This window comes from Pan paniscus, chromosome 10, assembly GCF_029289425.2.
Source record: "Pan paniscus chromosome 10, NHGRI_mPanPan1-v2.0_pri, whole genome shotgun sequence".
Taxonomy (NCBI): Eukaryota; Metazoa; Chordata; class Mammalia; order Primates; family Hominidae; genus Pan; species Pan paniscus.
Genome location: NC_073259.2, coordinates 67,404,329 through 67,426,462, shown reverse-complemented (window position 1 = coordinate 67,426,462; position 22,134 = coordinate 67,404,329). Strand labels below are relative to the sequence as shown.

General features: G+C 39.7%; 1 protein-coding gene across 3 annotated transcripts in view; it reads left to right on the top strand.

Annotated features, from left to right (window-relative positions):
• Positions 1 to 667: 667 nt before the first annotated feature.
• LOC130540669 (uncharacterized) overlaps positions 668 to 22,134 on the top strand; it is a 104,666-nt gene continuing 83,199 nt past the window's right edge. For all 3 annotated transcript variants that reach the window (XR_008954660.1, XR_008954659.1, XM_057299481.1), the window contains exon 1: positions 668 to 3,775. Coding sequence is in view for 1 of the 3 variants with exons in the window: in XM_057299481.1 (XP_057155464.1) it covers positions 3,428 to 3,763 (336 nt within the window). In the remaining 2 variants the exon portion in view is untranslated. The remainder of the gene's footprint in view (positions 3,776 to 22,134) is intronic.

Sequence of the window (22,134 nt, the reverse complement as noted above, 5' to 3'; positions counted from 1 at the left end):
AGTGCCGATTGGTGCATTCACAGACCCTGAGCTAGACACAGGGTGCTGACTGGTGTATTTACAATCCCTGAGCTAGACATAAAGGTTCTCCATGTCGCCACCAGACTCAGGAGGCCAGCTGGCTTCACCCAGTGGATCCCGCACCTGGGCTGCAGGTGGAGCTGCCTGCCAGTCCCGCGCGGTGCGCCGGCACTCCTCAGCCCTTGGGTGGTCGATGGCACTGGGCGCCGTGCAGCAGGGGGCCGCGCTAATCTGGGAGGCTCGGGCCGCACAGGAGCCTACGGAGGGGGTGGGAGGCTCAGGCATGGCAGGCTGCTGGTCCCAAGCCCTGCCCCGCGAGAGGGCGGCTAAGGCCCGGCGAGAAATCAGCACAGCACCGGTGGGCTGGCACTGCTGGGGGACCCAGTACACCCTCCGCAGCCACTGGCCCGGGTGCTAAGCCCCTCATTGCCCGGGGCCAGCAGGGCCGGCCGGCTGCTCCAAGTGCGGGGCCTGCCAAGCCCATGCCCACCCGGAACTCCAGCTGGCCCACAAGCGCCGCATGCAGCCTCGGTTCCCGCTGGGGCCTCTCCCTCCCCACGTCCCTGCAAGCTGAGGGAGCCGGCTCTGGCCTTGGCCAGCCCAGAAAGGGGCTCCCACAGTGCAACGGTGGGCTGAAGGGCTCCTCAAGTGCCGCCAGAGTGGGAGCCCAGGCAGAGGAGGCGCCGAGAGCGAGCGAGGGCTGTGAGGACTGCCAGCACGCTGTCACCTCTCAATAGGTTTCAGACTGAGATTAATAATTGTTCCATAACAACCTGTATTTAGTAAAGATGATCAAAAGGTGCTTTTGTGCCATTTTTTTCTTTCTCTAGTTTGAGTAAAAGTTTCAGCAAGTGAGCAGCAAAATTTAGATAAATAAATGAATAATTTTTACAATGGAATGCCTATAAGCACCTCAAAGTCAGCACATCCAAAATGGATTTTTTTTTATGTCTTTTTTTTGAGACAGAGTGTCACTCAGTTGCTCAGGCTGGAGTGCAGAGGTGCGATCTCGGCTCACTGCAACCTCCACCTCAAGCGATTCTGGTGCCTCAGCCTCCTGGGTAGCTGGGACTACTGGCATGAGCCACCATGCCTGGTTAATTGTGTGTGTGTGTGTGTGTGTGTATTTTCAGTAGAGATGGGGTTTCACCATGTTGCCCAGGCTGGTCTGGAACTCCTGGCCTCAAGTGATCTGTCCCCACCGTGGCCTCCTTAAGTCCTGGGATTACAGGTGTGAGCCACCGTGCCCAGTACCCAAGTGGATTTCATAATTTATTCCCAAATCTATTTCTTCTCCTCTGTGCCTAGAAAAGTCAATGGCACCATTAACCTCAAACTTAACCAGGTCAGAATTTTTGTGTCTCCTCCCCCTTTTCTCTAGCTGCCAATCCCAGTGACCCATCAGTTTTATTCATGAGGCTATTCCCAATCTCATGCTATACACCAGGCCTTCATTATCACTTGCTTCAACCACAGGTGATCCTCAGTGATATAGTCTGATTTTAAATTTACATTTTCAAACATTGTAGTTTACTCTTTCAAATCATTTTTTTTTTTCATATGCCAAGTTGGGACTTGAAAGTCTTTTTTTTTTAGACAGAGTCTCACTCTGTCCCCCAGGCTGGAGTGCAGTGACACAGTCTCGGCTCACTGCAACCTTCACCTTCACCTCCTGGGTTCAAGCGATTTTCCCGCCTCAGCCTCCCAAGTAGCTGGGAGTACAGGCACCCACCACGCCATCAGGCTAATTTTTGTACTTGTAGTAGAGGCGGGGTTTCACCGTATTGGTCAGGCTGGTTTCGAACTCCTGACCTCAAATAATCCACCCACCTTGGCCTCCCAAATGCTGGGATTATAGGAGTGAGCCATGGCGCCTGGCCTTAAAAGTCTTATATCACTTTTTCACATGACAAGTTTAGATTTCATAATCAGCTGATGAATAAATACTTTCAGTCCATGCACAGTCTGTGCCATCTGATACCTCTGTTTCAGCAAAGTAATCACTTCTATCTATAAAGCATTGTTTGTGCAATATTTTAATAGGATTAATAGGCTCAAATGAACCACAGATCTGTCAACTGCACTTGCAGTCTGGCCACTCTTGTAACAAATATTCATTTCATTAAGCACCTTTAATATGACAAATGATGTGCTAAGTACCAAGTACTTTGTCATAGTGACAAAGCAGACACTCTTACCCTCATGGAATTTGTACTATATATTGTGGGTAAAAAGGGATCCAATAAATAAACTCCCCAAAAATATATGGCTGGTGTTATTTATCTTGATAGGTGTTAGTACATAGTCTTAATAATTATCAATAATATATTACTATATGTATTTAACATATTGTACTGTAGGCCCAATATCTTTCAGTGCAAAAATACTCAGCTGAAATACGTTTTTCATTTCAAATACTTATCTATATTGATTACAACATTCTAATTTAGTGTTTTACTTTCCATTTCCAAATATTCTTTCATCAATATTATCTGTTCTTTTCATCATAAATATATTTATTTCATCTATTAGTATTTTCTATAATCTATATTTTAAGTCATTTCAGCTCTTTTTATATTTCTTAAACCTTTTAAAAGCATAATTGTATGCTAAAAGTGGGTGAGGTTTTAAAACTAAGTGCCTAAGACATAATATAAATACTTTATTGTTCTCTACTACATTAAAAAGTGGTAACCTATTTAATTCACATGCTATGGTCAAATTTTAATTTCAATAATATGACACAAATAAATACTCAGAAATGCTGACAAATCTTATCACCTGTGAAACTCAAATGTTTTCAGGGGTCATGAAGATAGCATACTTGTCTCATCCAATGACTTTCAAATTCATCCTTCTTTAAAATGTTGTGCTGGACTTTGGAGACACAAATGTGGCCTTCCAGAGTGACAGGCCTTATAACAATCCTTGTAACAATTACTACTTTATTTTTACCTGTTAATATTTATATATTAATAAACCCAACTGAACCTAAGAGAATATCTAAGACAAGTACATTTGTGTATGTGTGTGCCTTCATGTATGTGATTTTTATGTACATGATGAACTGTCTTAATTATAAAGAAAAGGAAAAAAACATGATGCTATGAGAAAAAAATGAACATTCAACTGAGCAGAGCAGAAGATATTTTTATATTTCCTGATACAAAAATCTAACTTCAGTTCCCGTCTGGCAGAGAGCGCGGAGAGACGCAGAACGCAGCCCACTCCTCCAGGGCCCTCCAGGCCCTCCGGACCCGGGCCGGCGGGTGAACTGGGGGGCCCCGGGACAGGCCGAGGCCTCTGCCCTGCAGACACCGGAGGCCTCTGCTGTGGCTGCCCACTGGCTGTGCCCAGGCCTTGAAGCCGCAGCGAACCTCTCTTTCCCACCCCACCTGGATGACTGATGGCGGCGGCTGCGTCTCCCCGACGGGACCCCGCCGGCCGCCGGGTCTCCCGACCCAAGCCTGCCGGGCCTCGACGAAACCCCCGCAGAGTCGCTGGGACGCAGCGCCTTTGGGCGGCGCCGGGCGTGGTGGGCCGGAAAGTATGGCGGCCGCTTGAACGCCGCGCGGCGGAGGCCATTAAGGCGTGGAGGGCCCGGGAAGGCGGCCTAGGGACGCAAGCAGGCTCGGCCGCCTCTTTAGGCCACGGAGCTGCGCAGATCCGGTTCCCGGGTGACCACTCTGTCGCCATTGGGCGAGACCTACCTAGTCCTGACGACAACGGACAAAGGCCTTAAGGGGCCTGGAAGGTGAGCGAAGTCCCGAACGACGACGGGTGGAACGGTTAGCGGCCATCGGGCGGTTGGTCTTTGTTCTACCAGACTTTGCTGTCAGAAGAGAGAAATGGTAGAATGACAGGCCACGTTTGGCCCGTTGGAAATGCCCACCACCCTCTGGGAAGATTTACTGGCCGTTTATGTAAGGCCTGTGTATATAATATGAAAAAGCTGCTCTCAACTTCACCCCAACCTTTTAATAGAAAACATTTGTCACATCTAGCCCTTCTAGATGGAAAGAGGTTGCCGACATATGATAAAATAGAGTTAGAAAGTCACACATCTTGTAAATTCTCATTTGTTTAAAAGAAATCATAGAAAACACGTCTTCTGGAGATGACTTTTAGAAATGGAGTTGTTAAGACAGCCTCTGGAAGCGATACGTCCACGTTTGTTAAGTGGGTTAGATGACATGGAGGTGGAAGACCTGAGAAGGAAGAGAAGAAGGTTCTGTGCTAGACTGGTCATATTTAGAAGACATTTTCATATTCTATCCATTGTTTTGTGTGCATTTTATTTCTCACTACTGTGTATATAGTTGACAATGCTAAGCTTTTTTGAAATGTCTATTCTTTTTAGATGTTCTGAAGTGCCTGATATGTTAAAATTAGAGGTAGCAAAATCACATTTTGTAAATACCTTTTTGTTACAAATCATAGGAAATGTTTTTTGGAGGGAATGGCCAAATCACCTGTTGAGTAATGCTCATTGTGTTTGTGCAGTGGTTCAGGGGAAGAGAGAGGAGGGGGAGGTGCAGAGAGCTCTACGACATCCTGTTTACAGCGAGGCAAGATGAATCATTATCTCTGTGCATTTTGTTTTACTTATCTGTGTATATAGTGTACATAAAGGACAGACGAACCCTAATTGACAACATCTAGTCTTTCTGGATGTTAAAGAGGTTGCCAGTGTATGACAAAAGTAGAGTTAGTAAACTAATATATTTTGTACATTTTGTTTTACAAGTCCTAGGAAAGATTGTCTTCTGAAAATTTGATGTATTCTGGGTTGATGGAGATGGGAAGGGTTCTAGGCCAGAATGTTCACATTTGGAAGACTCTTTCAAATTATAACTGTTGTTACATGTTTGCAGTTTATTCAAGACTGCTGTATACATAGTAGACAAATTAACTCCTTACTTGAAACATCGAGTCTATCTAGATGTTTAGAAGTGCCCAATGTATGTTAAATGTAGAGGTAGTAAAATACCACTTTGTAAATATCTTTTTGCTAAAATTCATAGGAAATACTTTTGGAAATTGAATTGTGAAGCCACCTTTGTGAGCAGTATAGTAATGCCTATACTTGTTCAATGGTTTAGAGGAAGTGGGAGGGAAGAAATTGCAAAAGGTAATATACTAGTGTGTTCATACTTGGACGTTTTCAGACACCATTTTTCTATATGTTTTGTGCATTTTGTTTTGCTCTGTATATAGTGTATATAATGGACAAATAGTCCTAATTTTTCAACATCTAGTCTCTAGATGTTAAAGAGGTTGCCAGTGTATGACAATGTAGTAAAATTAGCATATTTTGTACTCTTTGTGTTGAAATTCATACGAAAACTTGTCTTCTGTAAATGACTTTTGCATAGGAATTTGTTCAACCATCTCTAAGCATTACATGTGCCTGTACTTGTCCACTGGATTGAAGGCAGAGAAGGAAGGGAGGAGGGAATGATTCAAGGCCAAAATGGCCACATTTAGAAGATACCTCAGATGATAACCATTGTTATGTTTGTGCAATTTTATTTAACAGTGCTGTGTATGTGGTGGACAAGTTATATGAAATATCTAGTCTTTCTAGATATTTGGAAGTGCTTGATGTATTTAAAAGTGGTAGTAGAATAACACTTTGTAAATAGCTTTTAAAAACTGATGGGAAATGCTGTTTGGAAGTGGAATTGTTGAACCACCTGGGAGGTGGGAGGGAAGAAATTGCAAATGGTGTTTTGACATTGTTTATTAAAAAATTTCAGCTTAATCCATTGCCTATATGTTACATGCATTTCATTTAACTTTGCTATACTGTGTATATAATGGACAAATGAGTCCCGATTTTATAATATCTAGTCTCTAGATACTAAAGAGGTTGCCAATGTATGACAGAAGTAGAGTTAGTAAACTAACACATTTTGTACACTTTGTTAAAATTTGTAGAAAAGCTGTCTTCTGAAAAGGACTTTTGGAAGTGAGATAACATCAGCTCTAAGTGACACGTGCCTATATCCACCAGGTTGGTGGTGGAGAGGAGTTGGAAGGAATGAAGGGTTCTAGACCAGAATGTTCCTATTTAGAAGACACTTTCAGATATACCCATTGTTACATGTGTGTAGTTTATTCAACACTACTGTGTATATAGCGGACAAACTTAAGTCCTTATTTGAAACATCTAGTCTTTCTAGATGTTTAGAAGCACAAAGTATGTTAAAAGTAGAGGTAGTAAATAACACATTTTGTAGCTATCCTTTTGATATGAAATATTGTCTTGGAAATTGATCAATTCTCTGAGCAGTACACATTTTGATATTTGTGCTGGTTCAGGGGGAAGGAGGAGCACAAAGTGCAAAGGGCTTTCTACCAGTGTCCAGTGTGTTTATGAGGAGGCACATTGACCATTGTCCCTTATGTCTGCATTTTCATTTACTGTGCTGTGTATATAGTGTATATAAGCGGACATAGGAGTCCTAATTTACATCCAGTCGACGTTAAAAAGGTTGCCAGTATATGACAAAAGTAGAATTAGTAAACTACTACATTGAGTACACTTTGTGTTAAAATTCATAGGGAAGACTTCTTAAAAACAGAAGTGAGATTGTTAAAATCCCCCCTAAGCATTACAGATGGCTTACAGCTGTCCACGGGGTTGGTAGAGGTGGGAAAGGGAAGGGTTCTAGGCCAGAATGTTCCTATTTAGAAGACACTCAAATGACAGTCTGTGTTATGTATGTATACCATTTATTCAATGCTACTGTGTATATAATGGAAAACTTAAGTCCAGTTTGAAACATCTAGTCTTTCTAGGTGTTTAAAAGTGTACAACGGCCTGTTGCAGTGGCTCATACCTGTAATCCCAGCACTTTGGGAGGCCGAGGCAGGCGGATCACGGGGTCAAGAGATTGAGACCATCTTGGCCAGCATAGTGAAACCCCATCTCTATTAAAAATACAAAAATTAGCTGGTCGTGGTGGTGTCCACCTGTAGCCCCAGTTACTCGGGAGGCTGAGGCAGGAGAATCACTTGAACTTGGGAGGTGGAGGTTGCAGTGAGCCGAGATCGCACCACTGCACTCCAGCCTGGCAACAGAGCGAGACTCCGTTTCAAAAAAAAAAAGTGCACAATGTAGGTTAAAAGTAGAGGGCTTAAGTAACACCCCTCTAAGCATTTGTTTTCAGTACTTCCTAGGAGTGGTTGCATTTGGGAATGGAATTGTTAAAAGGTGATGCTTAGGAGTGAATGCAGACTATTCATTCGGTGGTTGGGGCGGGGGAAGCGGGGGTGGGCAGAGGAGGTATGCAGGGAGAAGGGTTCTGTGCTCCTGAGATTAGTTCAGATGGTCTAAACATTGTTCTATATGTGCATTTTAGTTAATATTGTGTATTAAAGGATAAGTCTTAATGCTCAAAGTATGTTAAAAATAGATGTAGTAAATCAGTCCCTTTGTGAATGTCCTTTTGTTAGTTTTTAGGAAGGCCTGTCTTCTGGGAGTGACCTTTATTAGTCCACCTCTTGGAGCTAGACATCCTATACTTAGTCACTGGGATGGTGGAAGAGGGAGAAGAGGAAGGGTGAAGGGAAGGGCTGTTTGCTAGTATCTCCATATCTAGACGATGGTTTTAGATGATAACCACAGGTCTGTATGAGCATTTTTAATAAAGTGCCTGTGTTCATTGTGGACAAAGTTATTGTTTTGCAACATCTAAGCTTTACGAATGGGGTGACAACTTACGATAAAAACTAGAGCTAGTTAATTAGCCTATTTGTAAATACCTAGCCTATTTGTAATATAATTACAAATTATGTAATTAGCCTATTTGTAAATATAATTGATAGAAAAGATGCATCTTGGACATGGAATTGTTAAGCCACCTCTGAGCAGTATATGTCAGGACTTGTTCATTAGGTTGGCAGCAGAGGGGCAGAAGGAATTATACAGGCAGAGATGTATGCAGATGTGTCCATATATGTCCATGTTTACATTTTGATAGCCATTGATGTATGCATCTCTTTTGGCTGTACTATAAGAACACATTAAGTAATTCAAGGGAAATATACTTTGCTAATATTTTAATGGTATAGCTCTGCTAATGCATTCTCTTAAAAACATACTTAGTGTATTCTGTTGCTGTGTGTTTCATTTTAAATTGAACATTAAGGGAATGCAGCATTTAAATCGGAACTCTGCCAATGCTTTTATCTAGAGGCGTGTTGCCATTTTTGTCTTCTATGAAATGTTTGTCCCAAGAAAGGCAGGATTACTTTTTTTTTTTTTTTAGCAGTTTGAGTTGGTGTAGTGTATTCTTGGTTATCAAAATACTCATATAGCTTTGGGATTTTGAATTGGTAAATATTCATGATGTGTGAAAAATCATGATACATACTGTATAATCTCAGTCCCATGAAATTGGATATTGTGCCTACTCACAGGATCTAGAAGCATATGTCAGACTATAAACTGCTTGTGATTGTGAATGACTTTGTTCTTTGCTTCTTGTGTTTTTCGGTTTCCTATAATGGACATATTAACTTTTAAAAAATAAAGGTTATTTTAAAAGCCTGAAAAAAAATCTAACTTCAGTGTTGAACTAAAAAAGTGAAATAATTTCCATCCCAGACATGTGATATGTCCCAAAAGCAATTTTTATATCTTGTAAAAAAATACACAAGCAGCTAAATAACATAAATAATAGGCCCTCAGAGGTCAAACATTTTGACTAAAAATTATGAATAAATATATACCATACTGTTACTATTTACAGGACCTAACTTGACACATATGCTTTTTTTCTAAAGTTGTTTTTCAAAGTAAAAGATAAATATTGAGACAGCAAACATGAAGTTCCCCATCTCTCTCTGGGTCTTGAAGGGAAAGAAGCTAGTGAGAGATAGACATTACCCCTTGCCTTACATATACTTTTTCATGAACTAGACTTTGGGAGAGTAGATTTGGTCAGAAATTGATTTTCCTCTAATGGAGGGTAGTTAGGCTGGGGGAACCCCATTAAAGATCTGAGTCCTTTACACAGATTGGGACTTCAGCTTTGGTATCACATTTATTTTACAATGGTGATACTCTGTAACACATTTGTTCCCCTTTGTCCCTCTCATAACAGTAGGCGAGGACAGCTGAGCCTTCATCAGGAGAAGCCACTAATATCATGCCTATCATAAGCCAAGTCCATGCTTAAGTTACACATAGGAAACCATTAGACTCTTCCATTCTGGGGCAAGTTATGGAAAAATATGAGGCTAGGAAATTAGTACCTTTTTTACATTTTTCTTTTTGTCTATATGCTAAGCAAGTAGGCTTAATTCCATTGAACTGTGATTTGTTTGGGAAGAATTAAAAAGATTGTTAAAGTTTAAAAGGTGCTAGTGCTAGCAAAGGCCATAAATAACATTGTGGCTTCTGCTTGCCCTACCCTGGGTCATCTCTTGTGGAAATCCAGCTGTTCTAGCATAAGCACACTTAAGAAGTCCAGTGGAGAGGCCCACATGGCAATGTATCTTTTTGCTTCAAACATTCCTGATGCAAAGTATAAAGTCACTGAGATTCCTGCCTCATAAGATGAGATTTCTTTTCCTCTGGAATTTTGTACAACTTTGTCCCTGGTGTTCTTAAGTTTTACAGTGTCTCTGACATGGGTCTGTCTTCATTGTTGTGCTGGGCATCAAATGGCTCCTTGTTATGGCAACTCATGTCGTTTGGTTCTAGGAAATTGTCCTAATTTGTTTTCTTGATACTTTTCTCCCCTCCACTTTCTAGGCCTATCTCATAATTGAAACTGCTATTATTGTTATACAATGTTAACTGGAAGAAATGGAAAAAGGACAGCAGTGACATAATTATCCTTTTTCCTTTATACAACTATGATATTGTTTTTAATTAACACTATTTCTTCTTTTATTTCTAGAATAGATGAAAAAAGTAAAATTAAAAGCAAGGTATGGCCAGGCACGGTGGCTCATGCCTGTAATCCCAGCACTTTGGGAGGCCGAGGCGGGCATATCACCTGAGGTCAAGAGTTCAAGACTAGCCTGGTCAACATGGCAAAACACCATCTCTATTAAAAATACAAAAATTAGCTGGGCGTGGTGGTGGATGCCTGTAATCCCAGCTACTCAGGAGGCTGAGGCAGGAGAATTGCTTGAACCCGGGAGGTGGAGACTGCAGCGAGCTGAGATGGCGCCGTTGTACTCCAGCCTGGGCAAGAAGAGTGAAACTCCGTCTCAAATTAAAAAAAAAAAAAAAAAAAAAAAAGCAAGATATAATAATTAGAAATGTGGTACAGACTTCTGGTTGCATATAAAAAAAACTGTCCTCTCTTTTTTTAACACCAGAATCCTAGAGATTAAACCCAAATGAAGAACTTGGGATTCCCAGACTTAGCAAAGCCATTTGTCCCCTTTTCTCCTTGACCTTCCTCTTCTCCCTGCTTGGAATATGATGTGATGACTTGAGCCCAGTAGCAATTTTATGATTTGAGAATTGAACTCATACATTGAAGATGGTGGAGGAGAAAGACAGAAAAAGCCTTAGGCCCTCTGGATAATGTAGAACTGTCTACCAGCCCTAAATTTCCGGCAGCTAGACTTAGTTTAGGTAAGAGAATTACCTCCTAAATCCTTCAAGCTATTGTAGTCAGTTAAAGAGTTAACCAGCCATCAGCAGCCAGTTCTTAATGGAGTCAAGGAAATTTGTACAGTTTTAAAGCTCTCTGAAAACAGAATCTCCTTGTTACATACACATCTTATTTTTACCTCCGTACATTTTCATTCACATGTTTTAAGTGTGTGAATGAACCCCGCCCAATTACAATCTTTGCATGCCTCTAGTCCTGTCTCCCCAGTCAAAACTCCATACTTTGTTTCCTTTGTCATCCTCTGAGAACTTTTATCAGCAGCGTGGTATGGTGACTAACATCAGCAGTCAAACAAACCTATGTGCTAATTCTGCTCTGAAACCAGCTGTTTGATATCAAACAAGTCACTCAACCTCTCTGAGCTTCTATCTCCTCATTGGTAAAATAAAAATGATAATGACTTTCTCATACAGTTGTGCTTGGAATTAATATTTGTAAAGTAGTCGGCACATTGAAAGCTATGGGATAGCCAAATGGAAGATCCTCACTCCCCAATTAAATCTTTAATTGGAATTATGAGAACAATTATTTTGTAAAAATTGGAGACATAAGAAAGAATTGGAAAGAAATACTATATGCTTGTATAGCAAAGCTTAATATATTACAATAAATCTTTCTCCAAGTAACATAAGACAGACACAGCTTCTGCTTCCCATACAGGTTTATTGCCAGGTTTTGACTACCTTCAAATATCATAGTCTAATCAGAAGTTACCCATGTTAATAAAAACTTCTGTTAGAGTGAAACTAAGTAAAAATTCTGTACCTATTCCTTTAAAAACCTTTACTGATTAATAAATTTCATACCTATAAGATTCCCCCATTGTAAGTCTTCAATTCAATGATTTTTAGTAAATTTATAGTTATGCAGTCACCATAATTCAAATTTAGAACATTTCTATCACCCCCATTTTATTTCCTGCTCTCACTGAAACCCTAAGTAATTACTATTCTGCTTTCTTTGTAAATTTTTCTTTTTATACATTTAAGTGGAATCAATATTTGTAGGCTTCTTTCACTTGACATAATTTTGTGGCACATTTATATTTTGTAAAGATTTTTTAACTTTTTTTTTTTTTAAATTGAGACGCAGTCTCACTCTGTTGCCCAGGCTGGAGTGCAGTGGCACGATCTCAGCTCACTGCAACCTCTGCCTCCCAGGTTCAAGCCACTCTCCTGCCTCAGCCTCCTGAGTAGGTGGGATTACAGGCACCTACCACCATGCCAGGCTAACTTTTGATTTTTAGTAGAAACAGGGTTTCACCATGTTAGCCAGGCTGGTCTCGAACTCCTGACCCCAAGTGATCCACCCGCGTCGGCCTCCCAAAGTGCTGGGATTATAAGGGTGAGCCACCTCACCCGGGATTATAAGCATGAGCCACCGCATCCGGCCTTAACTATTTTTTTTTTTTTTGTTCAGAAACATTTTAAAGGACTCAAACGGGAAGAAGAACCTCTTTAAAAGCTTCATTTTAGGAAAATACATAAGATAATAGATACAATTTATTGGAAGTTTACTAGGTGCCAACTATCATTTATGTGATTTAAATGTAGAAACTCCTTTATCTTCAGAATATCCCTATGAGTAGATGTATTACCTCCACTTTATAGATGAACAAACAGAAGTACAATAAGGCTAATTTTCCCAAAGTTATAACACTACTTAATGGTGGAACTGGGATCTGAACCCAAGGACTCTGACTTCAGAACCAACACTCATAATCCCTGTGTCCCAAGGTTATTAACGGCATATTCAAAATATTTGAATGAGATTAGTTTTAATGAATAAATGAGCTAAATGGAAAGGTCAAGTAATATCTCACTCCTGGAAGACATACAAACACATTTAAAACTGTTTTCTCATACAAGAAAGTAGATGGTAGAAAGTGTAACTGCTAATGTTAACAACTAGGCTCATTGTCACAAATGACATCAGTAACCACAAGTCACAGTGACACTTTGGGCTTTCTAGGCATAGGGAACTGAAAAGAATGTAAGGGCTTACTCTGAGTATGTGAGGAACTTCTAAATACCTAGACAGGAGGAGAACAGTTTCCAACCTGAGGAGCTAGTGTTGTTAAAAGGGGCTTTAAGTATTTCATATCGTGTAGTATTTTATATTTGCAAATATATGTAAATTATGGAACAAGATAATGAATATCTGTGAGACCACCATCCAGCATAACTGGAAGTGGATAACATTGCAATGGCTCCTGTGTGACTCTTCCAGCTTATTCCACTACCTCCCCACAGCTCTGGTGTGATAGCATTGCCTTGCCTTTTTAAACCTAAACAAACGATTTAATTTTACCTGTTTCTGAGCTTCATGTGGTGCCTAATTTTCTAAACTTGGTTTTTAACCTCAACGTTGTTGGTTTTTAAACTCAACGTTGTTGGTTTTTAAACTCAACGTTGTTGGTTTTTAAACTCAACATTGTTTCTAAGATTCACTAAAGAGCCTGTGGACTGTTGTATTTTACTGCCATGCAAGCATTATACTATTTTGTTTATCCCATCTCCTGTAATAGACATTTGTAATTCCAACTTTTTGTTGGTGTTTCTGTAAACATGCCTGTACATATCCAATGGTCCATGGTTACATCACTTTCCTGTGGGACACAGGTCTCAAACCTGGCTGCACATTAGAATCACATAAGGAGTTTGTTAAATTATTCTTCATGCCCCAGATACATACATTTGATTTTATCCATGGCTGAAGACAATGCTGTAGGGTATATACCTAGAGATGAACTTGTTGACTGAGAAGACACTGTTATTTTCAACTTTACTGATATTGTCTGAGTTTTCCAAAGCTGGAGTACCTAATTATACTTTCCCACCAGCAGTGAGAAGAGTTCCTCTTACTCCATATTCTCATTATCTGTTGATATTGTCACCCTATGCATTTTGTTTGCCAAGTTAAACAATTAAAATGGCATTGCTGACTCCTTCGGTATTGTTTTATTGGTCTGTTTATTTTTCTCTGCAGCAATACCACCCTTTCTATTTTTTCTTTTTTTCCTTTTTTTTTTTTTTGAGACAGAGTCTTGCTCTGTCAGCCAGACTGGAGTGCAGTGGCACAATCTCCGCTCACTGCAAGCTCCACCTCCCGGGTTCGCGCCATTCTCCCACCTCAGCCTCCCAAGTAGCTGGGACTACAGGCGCCCACCACCACTCCCGGCTAAATTTTTGTATTTTTAGTAGAGACGGGGTTTCACCGTCCTAGCCAGGATGGTCTCGATCTCCTGACCTCGTGATCCACCTGCCTCGGTCTCCCAAAGTGCTGAGATTACAGGTGTGAGCCACCATGCCCAGCCCCACCCTTTCTTAATCACTGTAGTTTTACTTTCTTTTATTATAATCCTTCTATTTTCTTCTGCCTCTGTCAGAGTTTCTTAGTAACTTTGGACCTAGCAGTTGTTTTTGTTGCCATTATTTAATAATTTGGTTAAAATTTACTCTCATACATACCAGTGGGAAATAGAAAAACACAAGTGCTAATATTATGAATACTAAAGTTGAGACAAAGATGCAATCAAGAGATGGGCCAACATTGTTAATCTTCAGCGAGAATAAGATACTTACTAGACTTAAGTTGTTGACTGTTTGTTAAATGACAAGGAAAGTGTGAAATGTTGGCACTACATCATTGAAACACATATCAGAAAGAAAAGGTGAAGGGTTAGAGGAAATGAAGTAATGTAATTTATGACTTAAGAATGAACAAAAAAATTTTCCAATGATCCATGTGACAGGAGAAACTCACACTATGTGGAGTTGTTGATAGGGAAATAGCTTGTTACATAAGAGATGGTGTATAAAACATAAATACTAAACTAAACCAAGTCAACTATTATTTAAACCTTAAAACTCAGCTCAAATATTACATTCACTTATTCCTGCAGAAAACAGTAGTTGTTCCTGCCTAGGCTGCTGGCTTCTATAGCATGTTGAATAGTAGTTATCTTCATGTATTGTTTTTCTCTATTATAATGAGATTCTACAGATGAAAGCTTTCTCTTTCTAGGTGTCTCTGTCTGGCACACAGTAGGTGGTCAAGAAGGATTTTTAAAAATACATGAATAAAAATCAGGTTATGAGTTCTCTAAGTTCTTTAAATTTGGCCATGTAACCCTTACATCATAGATCAATTTACACAGTTGATGGCAACCAAATACATAGAGAGCTTCACATTGAAACACAAAACGGAGCCAGGCATGGTGGCTCACTTTGGGAGGCTGAGGTGGACAGATCACGAGGTCAGGAGTTCGAGACCAGCCTGGCCAACATGGAGAAACCCCATCTCTACTAAAAATACAAAATTAGCTGGGCATAGTGGCGGGTGCCTGTAACCCCAGCTACTCAGGAGGCTGAGGCAGGAGAATCGTTTGAACCCAGGAGGTGGAGGTTGCAGTGAGCTGAGATCATGCCATTGCACTCCAGCCTGGGCGACAGGGCGAGACTCTGTCTCAAAAAAAAAAAAAGAATTACAAAAGAGAGCGTGGTTCTTGGAAAGAAGGCCAAAGAAAGAAAGAAAGCTTATGCGCCCTCCTCAATTAAATTGGCTTTCAACTAGAGGAAAAGTAAAACAGCTCTAACACAGTAGGTCCTATTAAAGATTGAATATGGAAGAACTCTAAAATTATAGCCAAACAGAAGCCAAAAACAGAACACCAAATAGCCTGTGACTCTCTTAGGGAAATCAGGTGGCTACTCTAGGTCAAACAGGGAGTGCTAACCTTGCACCCTTTGCTGAAGGACCTTGAGAGCATCATCCTCTAGGGGCTCAGAAAACAATGCCCCAAAATGAAGGCCTCAGAAGCAAACATTTCCTGACCTTGTCCTGCTCTCCAATTTTTCAGTCCCATTCTCCACCATAGATAGCCATAGAAACTAGGATCCCTCTTCCCCAGGGTAGGTCATAGAAATCAGAACCCCTTTTCACCAAAGTCAGCCATAAAACCTAAAAATATTACTCTAACTCCCTGCTGCTCCAGCCTTTCTGTGTAAAAACTTGCCATAAAGAAATTATCTGACTTACCTTGTTTGACTATAGGTCATAAGACCCCCATTTCAGAGAGAGAACTGCCTCATACCAGTAGGAAAAAATGCATGCTTAGAGAGCCAAGAGAATAGAGACAGACAAGCCTCACTGGGTTTCCCCACTCAGTCTGCCAGCATTAAATCATACACTTTTTGTCAAATCATATCTCTACATGGCTGTCTGTACTAAGCATAAAAATGGACAATTTCTCCTGTATCGTCTCATGTGTATACATGTTAAACAAATTTGTATGACATTTCTGCAATTAATCTGCCTTTTAGGGTCCATTTTTCAGTAAACCTTCAGACTTGGCCCCTACTACACCCAAATCACCACCCAGGGAGGTCACAATAGCGATTGTGTCAGCAACAAAATTAATGGCCAGCAGATCAAAGTGTGAGGGGAAAAAAAAAGAAAATAAAAGCTTTAGACAGGCCTGACATTTCATACAATACAACTTTAATCCCCTTTAATATCATCTAATAAAAAGAAGAGATCCACAAAAGACAAAGTAAAAATGGTACAAAACAGATTAACATGAGAATTAGAGAATCCCTATTGCAAATCTCATCTTTCATTTTTCCTCAGTGTTCCTATCCAAAAGTATAACTTAATGAAAGCAGAACCTTTAGACCAATATTCATGTGAGGGTTTTTAGTAAATACTAGGACATTTATAATACTTTCTCATTGTAGCATTTGCAAAGGAAAGGAAAGGTTGAGAGAAAAAGAGGAGTTGGGCAGAGGGTTGAGAGAAAGAGGGAACAGAGAAAGACAGAAAAGGTTGGTAAGAAAAGGAAAGGGAAGGGGAAGGGAGGTTGGTTGAAAGAGAAAGATGGAGGGCATTGAGAAAGAAGGACTGAGAGAGGGAAGGAGGATGAGAATTTGGAAGAGTATAAGAGATTGGGGAGAGGGAGAAAAGAAAGGAGAAGAGGGAGGCTGTTAATTGAAAAAAAAGTAGAGGGATTGAGAAAGAAAAAGTGATTAACAGAGGTGAAAAGGGAGAGATGGATTGAGAAGTTGAAAGAGTGTAAGAAGTCCAGAGAGATGGGGTTAGGGAGGGGGAATGTAAAAGGGAACAGGAGGTGGGGAAGAGGGAGAAAAGAGGTTGAAGGAAAGGAAGAGAGGTTAAAAGAGAAAGAGTGAGAAAAGAGGGAAGTTTTATTTTCTAATACCATTACAGAAATATTTTGTACTCATATTTGACTTCCAACTTTTAAATCAAGGTTCATTAGAAAAAGATTATTAACCAATTTCAATGAAGCCTCAGTTACCTCCAGCCTTAAATACAGACAGAAATATTTGGGAAACATACCATTTTGTTCGAGAGTTAAGGATTCCTAATTTAAGTATATAAGCTTTTTGACTTTAATTTTGAAGAGCAAAATTTTCATAATGTGGATGTACTGAAGCTAACATCTTGATGTATTATTGTAATTACAATTATTAGGCTGAATCATATAAAGTAGCTAATTTTCAAACTTTTTAATCTACAGAAATGGCAGCTTAATAATTCAAACTTTTATAATTTAATCACAATATTGAGTTCTATAGGAAAGAAGTCCTGAATATTATGCTTTTCAAAGTTGTTTGAATATATATATGTAAATTTTCTATTTCCTTATGAATTGCTGTGTCATTTGATTATCAATGTGTTTACCTAAAGCTGAACCATACGCCCTTTTGGAATGCTGCATTCTTAGAAACCAAATGATACATTTTGGTGCAATGTGTAAAATAAGAAAAAAAAGTTGCCTCAGGCTCCTATTCATTTTATATTCCAGATTTCTGTGACAGACTTTGGCATCTAGACTTCTGGCTCAGGGACCTTCCTCAGTTCCTCCCTGATTCTTGGCTACAGCTTAGAGGGGTACGGGGATTGAGACAACCTGAGTCTCAGATAAATTAAATACCTTATAAACAAATGAAATATCCTAAAATGTTAAGGTCAATTGACGTGCCTGATAAATAATCTCTTAAATGTCCACTGCTCATCACAATTGTGAAACTGGCAGGGACCTTTCCTATCTATTTGTGCTCACAGCAGTTTCTGGCCTGTATCCCTGTGAGTAAAGTTAAGAATTATATGGATTTAATAATATTGCCCTTCTGATCTTCCAGTGTTTGCCAAAGTAGAAAAAAATGGTACAATTGTATATAATGGTATTCAAAATATACAGCATACACATGGTATGCAAGATATGAATTGAATGATTCAAACTGTAAGTTCCCAGGAGGCATGAAACAACATTAACTTTCTGTGACCAATGTTTAATATTGAATGTACAAACACACCAGCACCAACCTCTGCAATGATAATGATGGGCGGAAGTGACACTGAATATTTCAGCACTGACAAGACATTCATTTTTCAGGTGTACTGTTATGCATTTCTTTTCCCATTTGTAATCACAGTTGTACCACACTGCTCTTTCAGTGATCTCACTTCTCCTCTAGTGGCAGATGTGATCCAATCCCTGCAGGCAGAAATTCTTGTGAAGATGGTGCAGTGGGATGGCAGTGACTGCTGCCTCAGCTCACAATGTCACCAAGCTTGTACTTCCCATGCCGGGCACATTGCGGCGGTCTTCCAGAATCTCCCTGCAACCAGCAAAAAGAGAAGTTCTCCCAAATGCCTGATTCCTGGCCGACATTAACCCCAACTGCAGAGGACGGTCAGGCAGGGCACAGGTTGTTCTCTTTATCTCGCTGATTTCTGCTCACAACCTAATAGAAAACTATGGCCACTCAGGTAGTGGGCTGATGCGACAGATCTCTGAACTGGATTAAAATCTATACCTTCAAGGAGAGACTGAAAGATAAGTTAGTGTAAATTCACTTAATGCTGACTGTAGACTCTGCCATGAAGAAACTTTCAAGCATCTATATAAATGGCCAGGTAATGGTTTTCAGTGACATGAAAACTCCTTTATGTTTTCAGTGTTACTAGAAGTAGGTGCATTAAGCCACCTAATTCAGCTATGCAGCTGAATCATAAGAAATGATCAGCCGGGCGCGGTGGCTCACGCCTGTAATTCCAGCACTTTGGGAGGCTGAGGCAGGCGAACCACGAGGTCAGAAGTTCGAGACCAGTCTGGCCAACATAGGGAAACCCCGTTGCTACTAAAAATGCAAAAAATTAGCTGGGTGTGGTGGTGTGTGCCTGTAATTCCAGCTACTCGGGATGCTGAGGCAGCAGAATCACGTGAACCCAGGAGGCGGAGGTTGCAGTGAGCTAAGATGGCACCATTGTACTCCAGCCCAGGAGATAGTGCAAGACTCCACCTCAAAAAAAAAAACAAAAACAAAAAACAAAAACAAAAGAAATGATCATGTTTGTAGGTCAAAAACCATTGAATATCAGCAATTACACATAATTCATCCAAGTATTGAATAATTCCTTTTGAGAACTGAGTTCACTTCAACTATCAAATTACTAATTACGGTTCATTTGTTTTTAAGGTAACGTAACAATGTATTTATTCTTCTTGCCTTTCTTTTTAAAACTACCATGCATCTATACCTCTTTATGAATCAGCAAATGCCAGTTTGTGAGACGTACTAAAAAGAAAACTCCCAGACTCATCAATGCAATCCTTGAATTACCATGCAGGAAGATGATCCTGCAGCTCTTCTGAATATATTGGTGTTTTTAAATATCCATACCCTGGTAGCTTTGCCAAGAGGTACCTTTGCCTGTTATACCATGTTAGAAAATTCATCCTCTAGCACAAAAAGAATAAAAATACATATAAACCTAGGCAAATGCTTTTAAAGGCTAAAACACGGATTGCCCTATATATAGACAGACTCTTAGGGGTAAATCCCACCATTTTTCTCTCTGACACTGTAATGATGTTGTTAGGTGATTTGTAAAGACCTAATATTATTCTACTTTAGCTTATACAACAGAAACTCCAAAAACTATTTTGTATGGATTCTTTTTATCTTCACTACGGTTCTAGGATGAGAGAAAAATAATATCACTTCATAGAAGGAAAAAGTTTAGAACCAAATCAGTTTTTGATGATGCAATCAGTACAATTCATTTTTAAATATTAAGCCTATACTTGATTCCCTTGGTTTCATTGTGATCTCATTCTTTTGACTTGACTTTGCCGAATAAACATCATGTTTAGAGTTTGACAATAGAAACGACATTCTGATTTACTCCAGTCTATTGGATATTTGTAACTTGTTAACTCAGTTGTACAATACAGTAGAAGTGAAACCAAACTCATGGGTTGACCTTCACATGGGCTAGTTATTTTCACATAATCTTTTCCACCCATTTACCATTCATACCAATCCATCATTTCAGAAAAATGCCTCACATCGTTAGAAATTGGCTGATAACTTCAAGTATGAGTTTTCACTGTTATAAAAACAATTGTGTATGTGTGTCTGAGTTTGTGTATGTTTACAGTACAATTGGAGAGTAATTACATAGAAATGAGACTTACAAATATTAGGTAATAAAATCACTAGATATTCTTCAATACGTGTTTTTATAAGTATCAATAAACTGGTATTCATGAATATAATGACCTAAAACCCAGGAAGTCACCTTTATTTTATTTATTTATTTATTTTTATTATTATACTTTAAGTTTTAGGGTACATGTGCACATTGTGCAGGTTAGTTACATACGTATACATGTGCCATGCTGCTGCGCTGCACCCACTAACTCGTCATCTAGCATTAGGTATATCTCCCAGTGCTATCCCTCCCCTGCAACCCCACAACAGTCCCCAGAGTGTGATGTTCCCCTTCCTGTGTCCATATGTTCTCATTGTTCAGTTCCCACCTATGAGTGAGAATATACGGTGTTTGGTTTTTTGTTCTTGTGATAGTTTACTGAGAATGATGATTTCCAGTTTCATCCATGTCCCTACAAAGGACATGAACTCATCATTTTTTATGGCTGCATAGTATTCCATGGTGTATATGTGCCACATTTTCTTAATCCAGTCTATCATTGTTGGACATTTGGGTTGATTCCAAGTCTTTGCTATTGTGAATAGTGCTGCAATAAACATACGTGTGCATGTGTCTTTATAGCAGCATGATTTATAGTCCTTTGGGTATATACCCAGTAATGGGATGGCTGGGTCAAATGGTATTTCTAGTTCTAGATCCCTGAGGAATCGCCACACTGACTTCCACAATGGTTGAACTAGTTTACAGTCCCACCAACAGTGTAAAAGTGTTCCTATTTCTCCACATCCTCTCCAGCACCTGTTGTTTCCTGACGTTTTAATGATTGCCATTCTAACTGGTGTGAGATGGTATCTCGTTGTGGTTTTGATTTGCGTTTCTCTGATGGCCAGTGATGATGAGTATTTTTTCATGTGTTTTTTGGCTTCATAAATGTCTTCTTTTGAGAAGTGTCTGTTCATGTCCTTCGCCCACTTCTTGATGGGGTTGTTTGTTTTTTTCTTGTAAATTTGTTTGAGTTCATTGTAGATTCTGGATATTAGCCCTTTGTCAGATGAGTAGGTTGTGAAAATTTTCTCCCATTTTGTGGGTTGCCTGTTCACTCTGATGGTAGTTTCTTTTGCTGTGCAGAAGCTCTTTAGTTTAATTAGATCCCATTCATCAATTTTGGCTTTTGTTGCCATTGCTTTTGGTGTTTCAGACATGAAGTCCTTGCCCATGCCTATGTACTGAATGGTACTGCCTAGGTTTTCTTCTAGGGTTTTTATGGTTTTAGGTCTAACATTTAAGTCTTTAATCCATCTTGAATTAATTTTTGTATAAGGTGTAAGGAAGGGATCCAGTTTCAGCTTTATACATATGGCTGGCCAGTTTTCCCAGCACCATTTATTAAATAGGGAATCTGTTCCCCATTGCTTGTTTTTGTCAGGTTTGTCAAAGATCAGATAGTTGTAGATATGCAGCATTGTTTCTGAGGGCTCTGTTCTGTTCCATTGGTCTCTATCTCTGTTTTGGTGCCAGTACCATGCTGTTTTGGTTACTGTAGCCTTGTAGTATAGTTTGAAGTCAGGTAGTGTGATGCCTCCAACTTTGTTCTTTTGGTTTAGGATTGACTTGGCGATGCGGGCTCTTGTTTGGTTCCATATGAACTTTAAAGTAGTTTTTTCCAATTCTGTGAAGAAAGTCATTGGTAGCTTGATGGGGATGGCATTGAATCTATAAATTACCTTGGGCAGTGTGGCCATTTTCATGATATTGATTCTTCCTACCCATGAGCATGGAATGTTCTTCCATTTGTTTGTATCCTCTTTTATTTCTTTGAGCAGTGGTTTGTAGTTCTCCTTGAAGAGGTCCTTCACGTCCCTTGTAAGTTGGATTCCTAGGTATTTTATTGTCTTTAAAGCAATTGTGAATGGGAGTTCACTCATGATTTGGCTCTCTGTTTGTCTGTTATTGGTGTATAAGAATGCTTGTGATTTTTGTACATTGA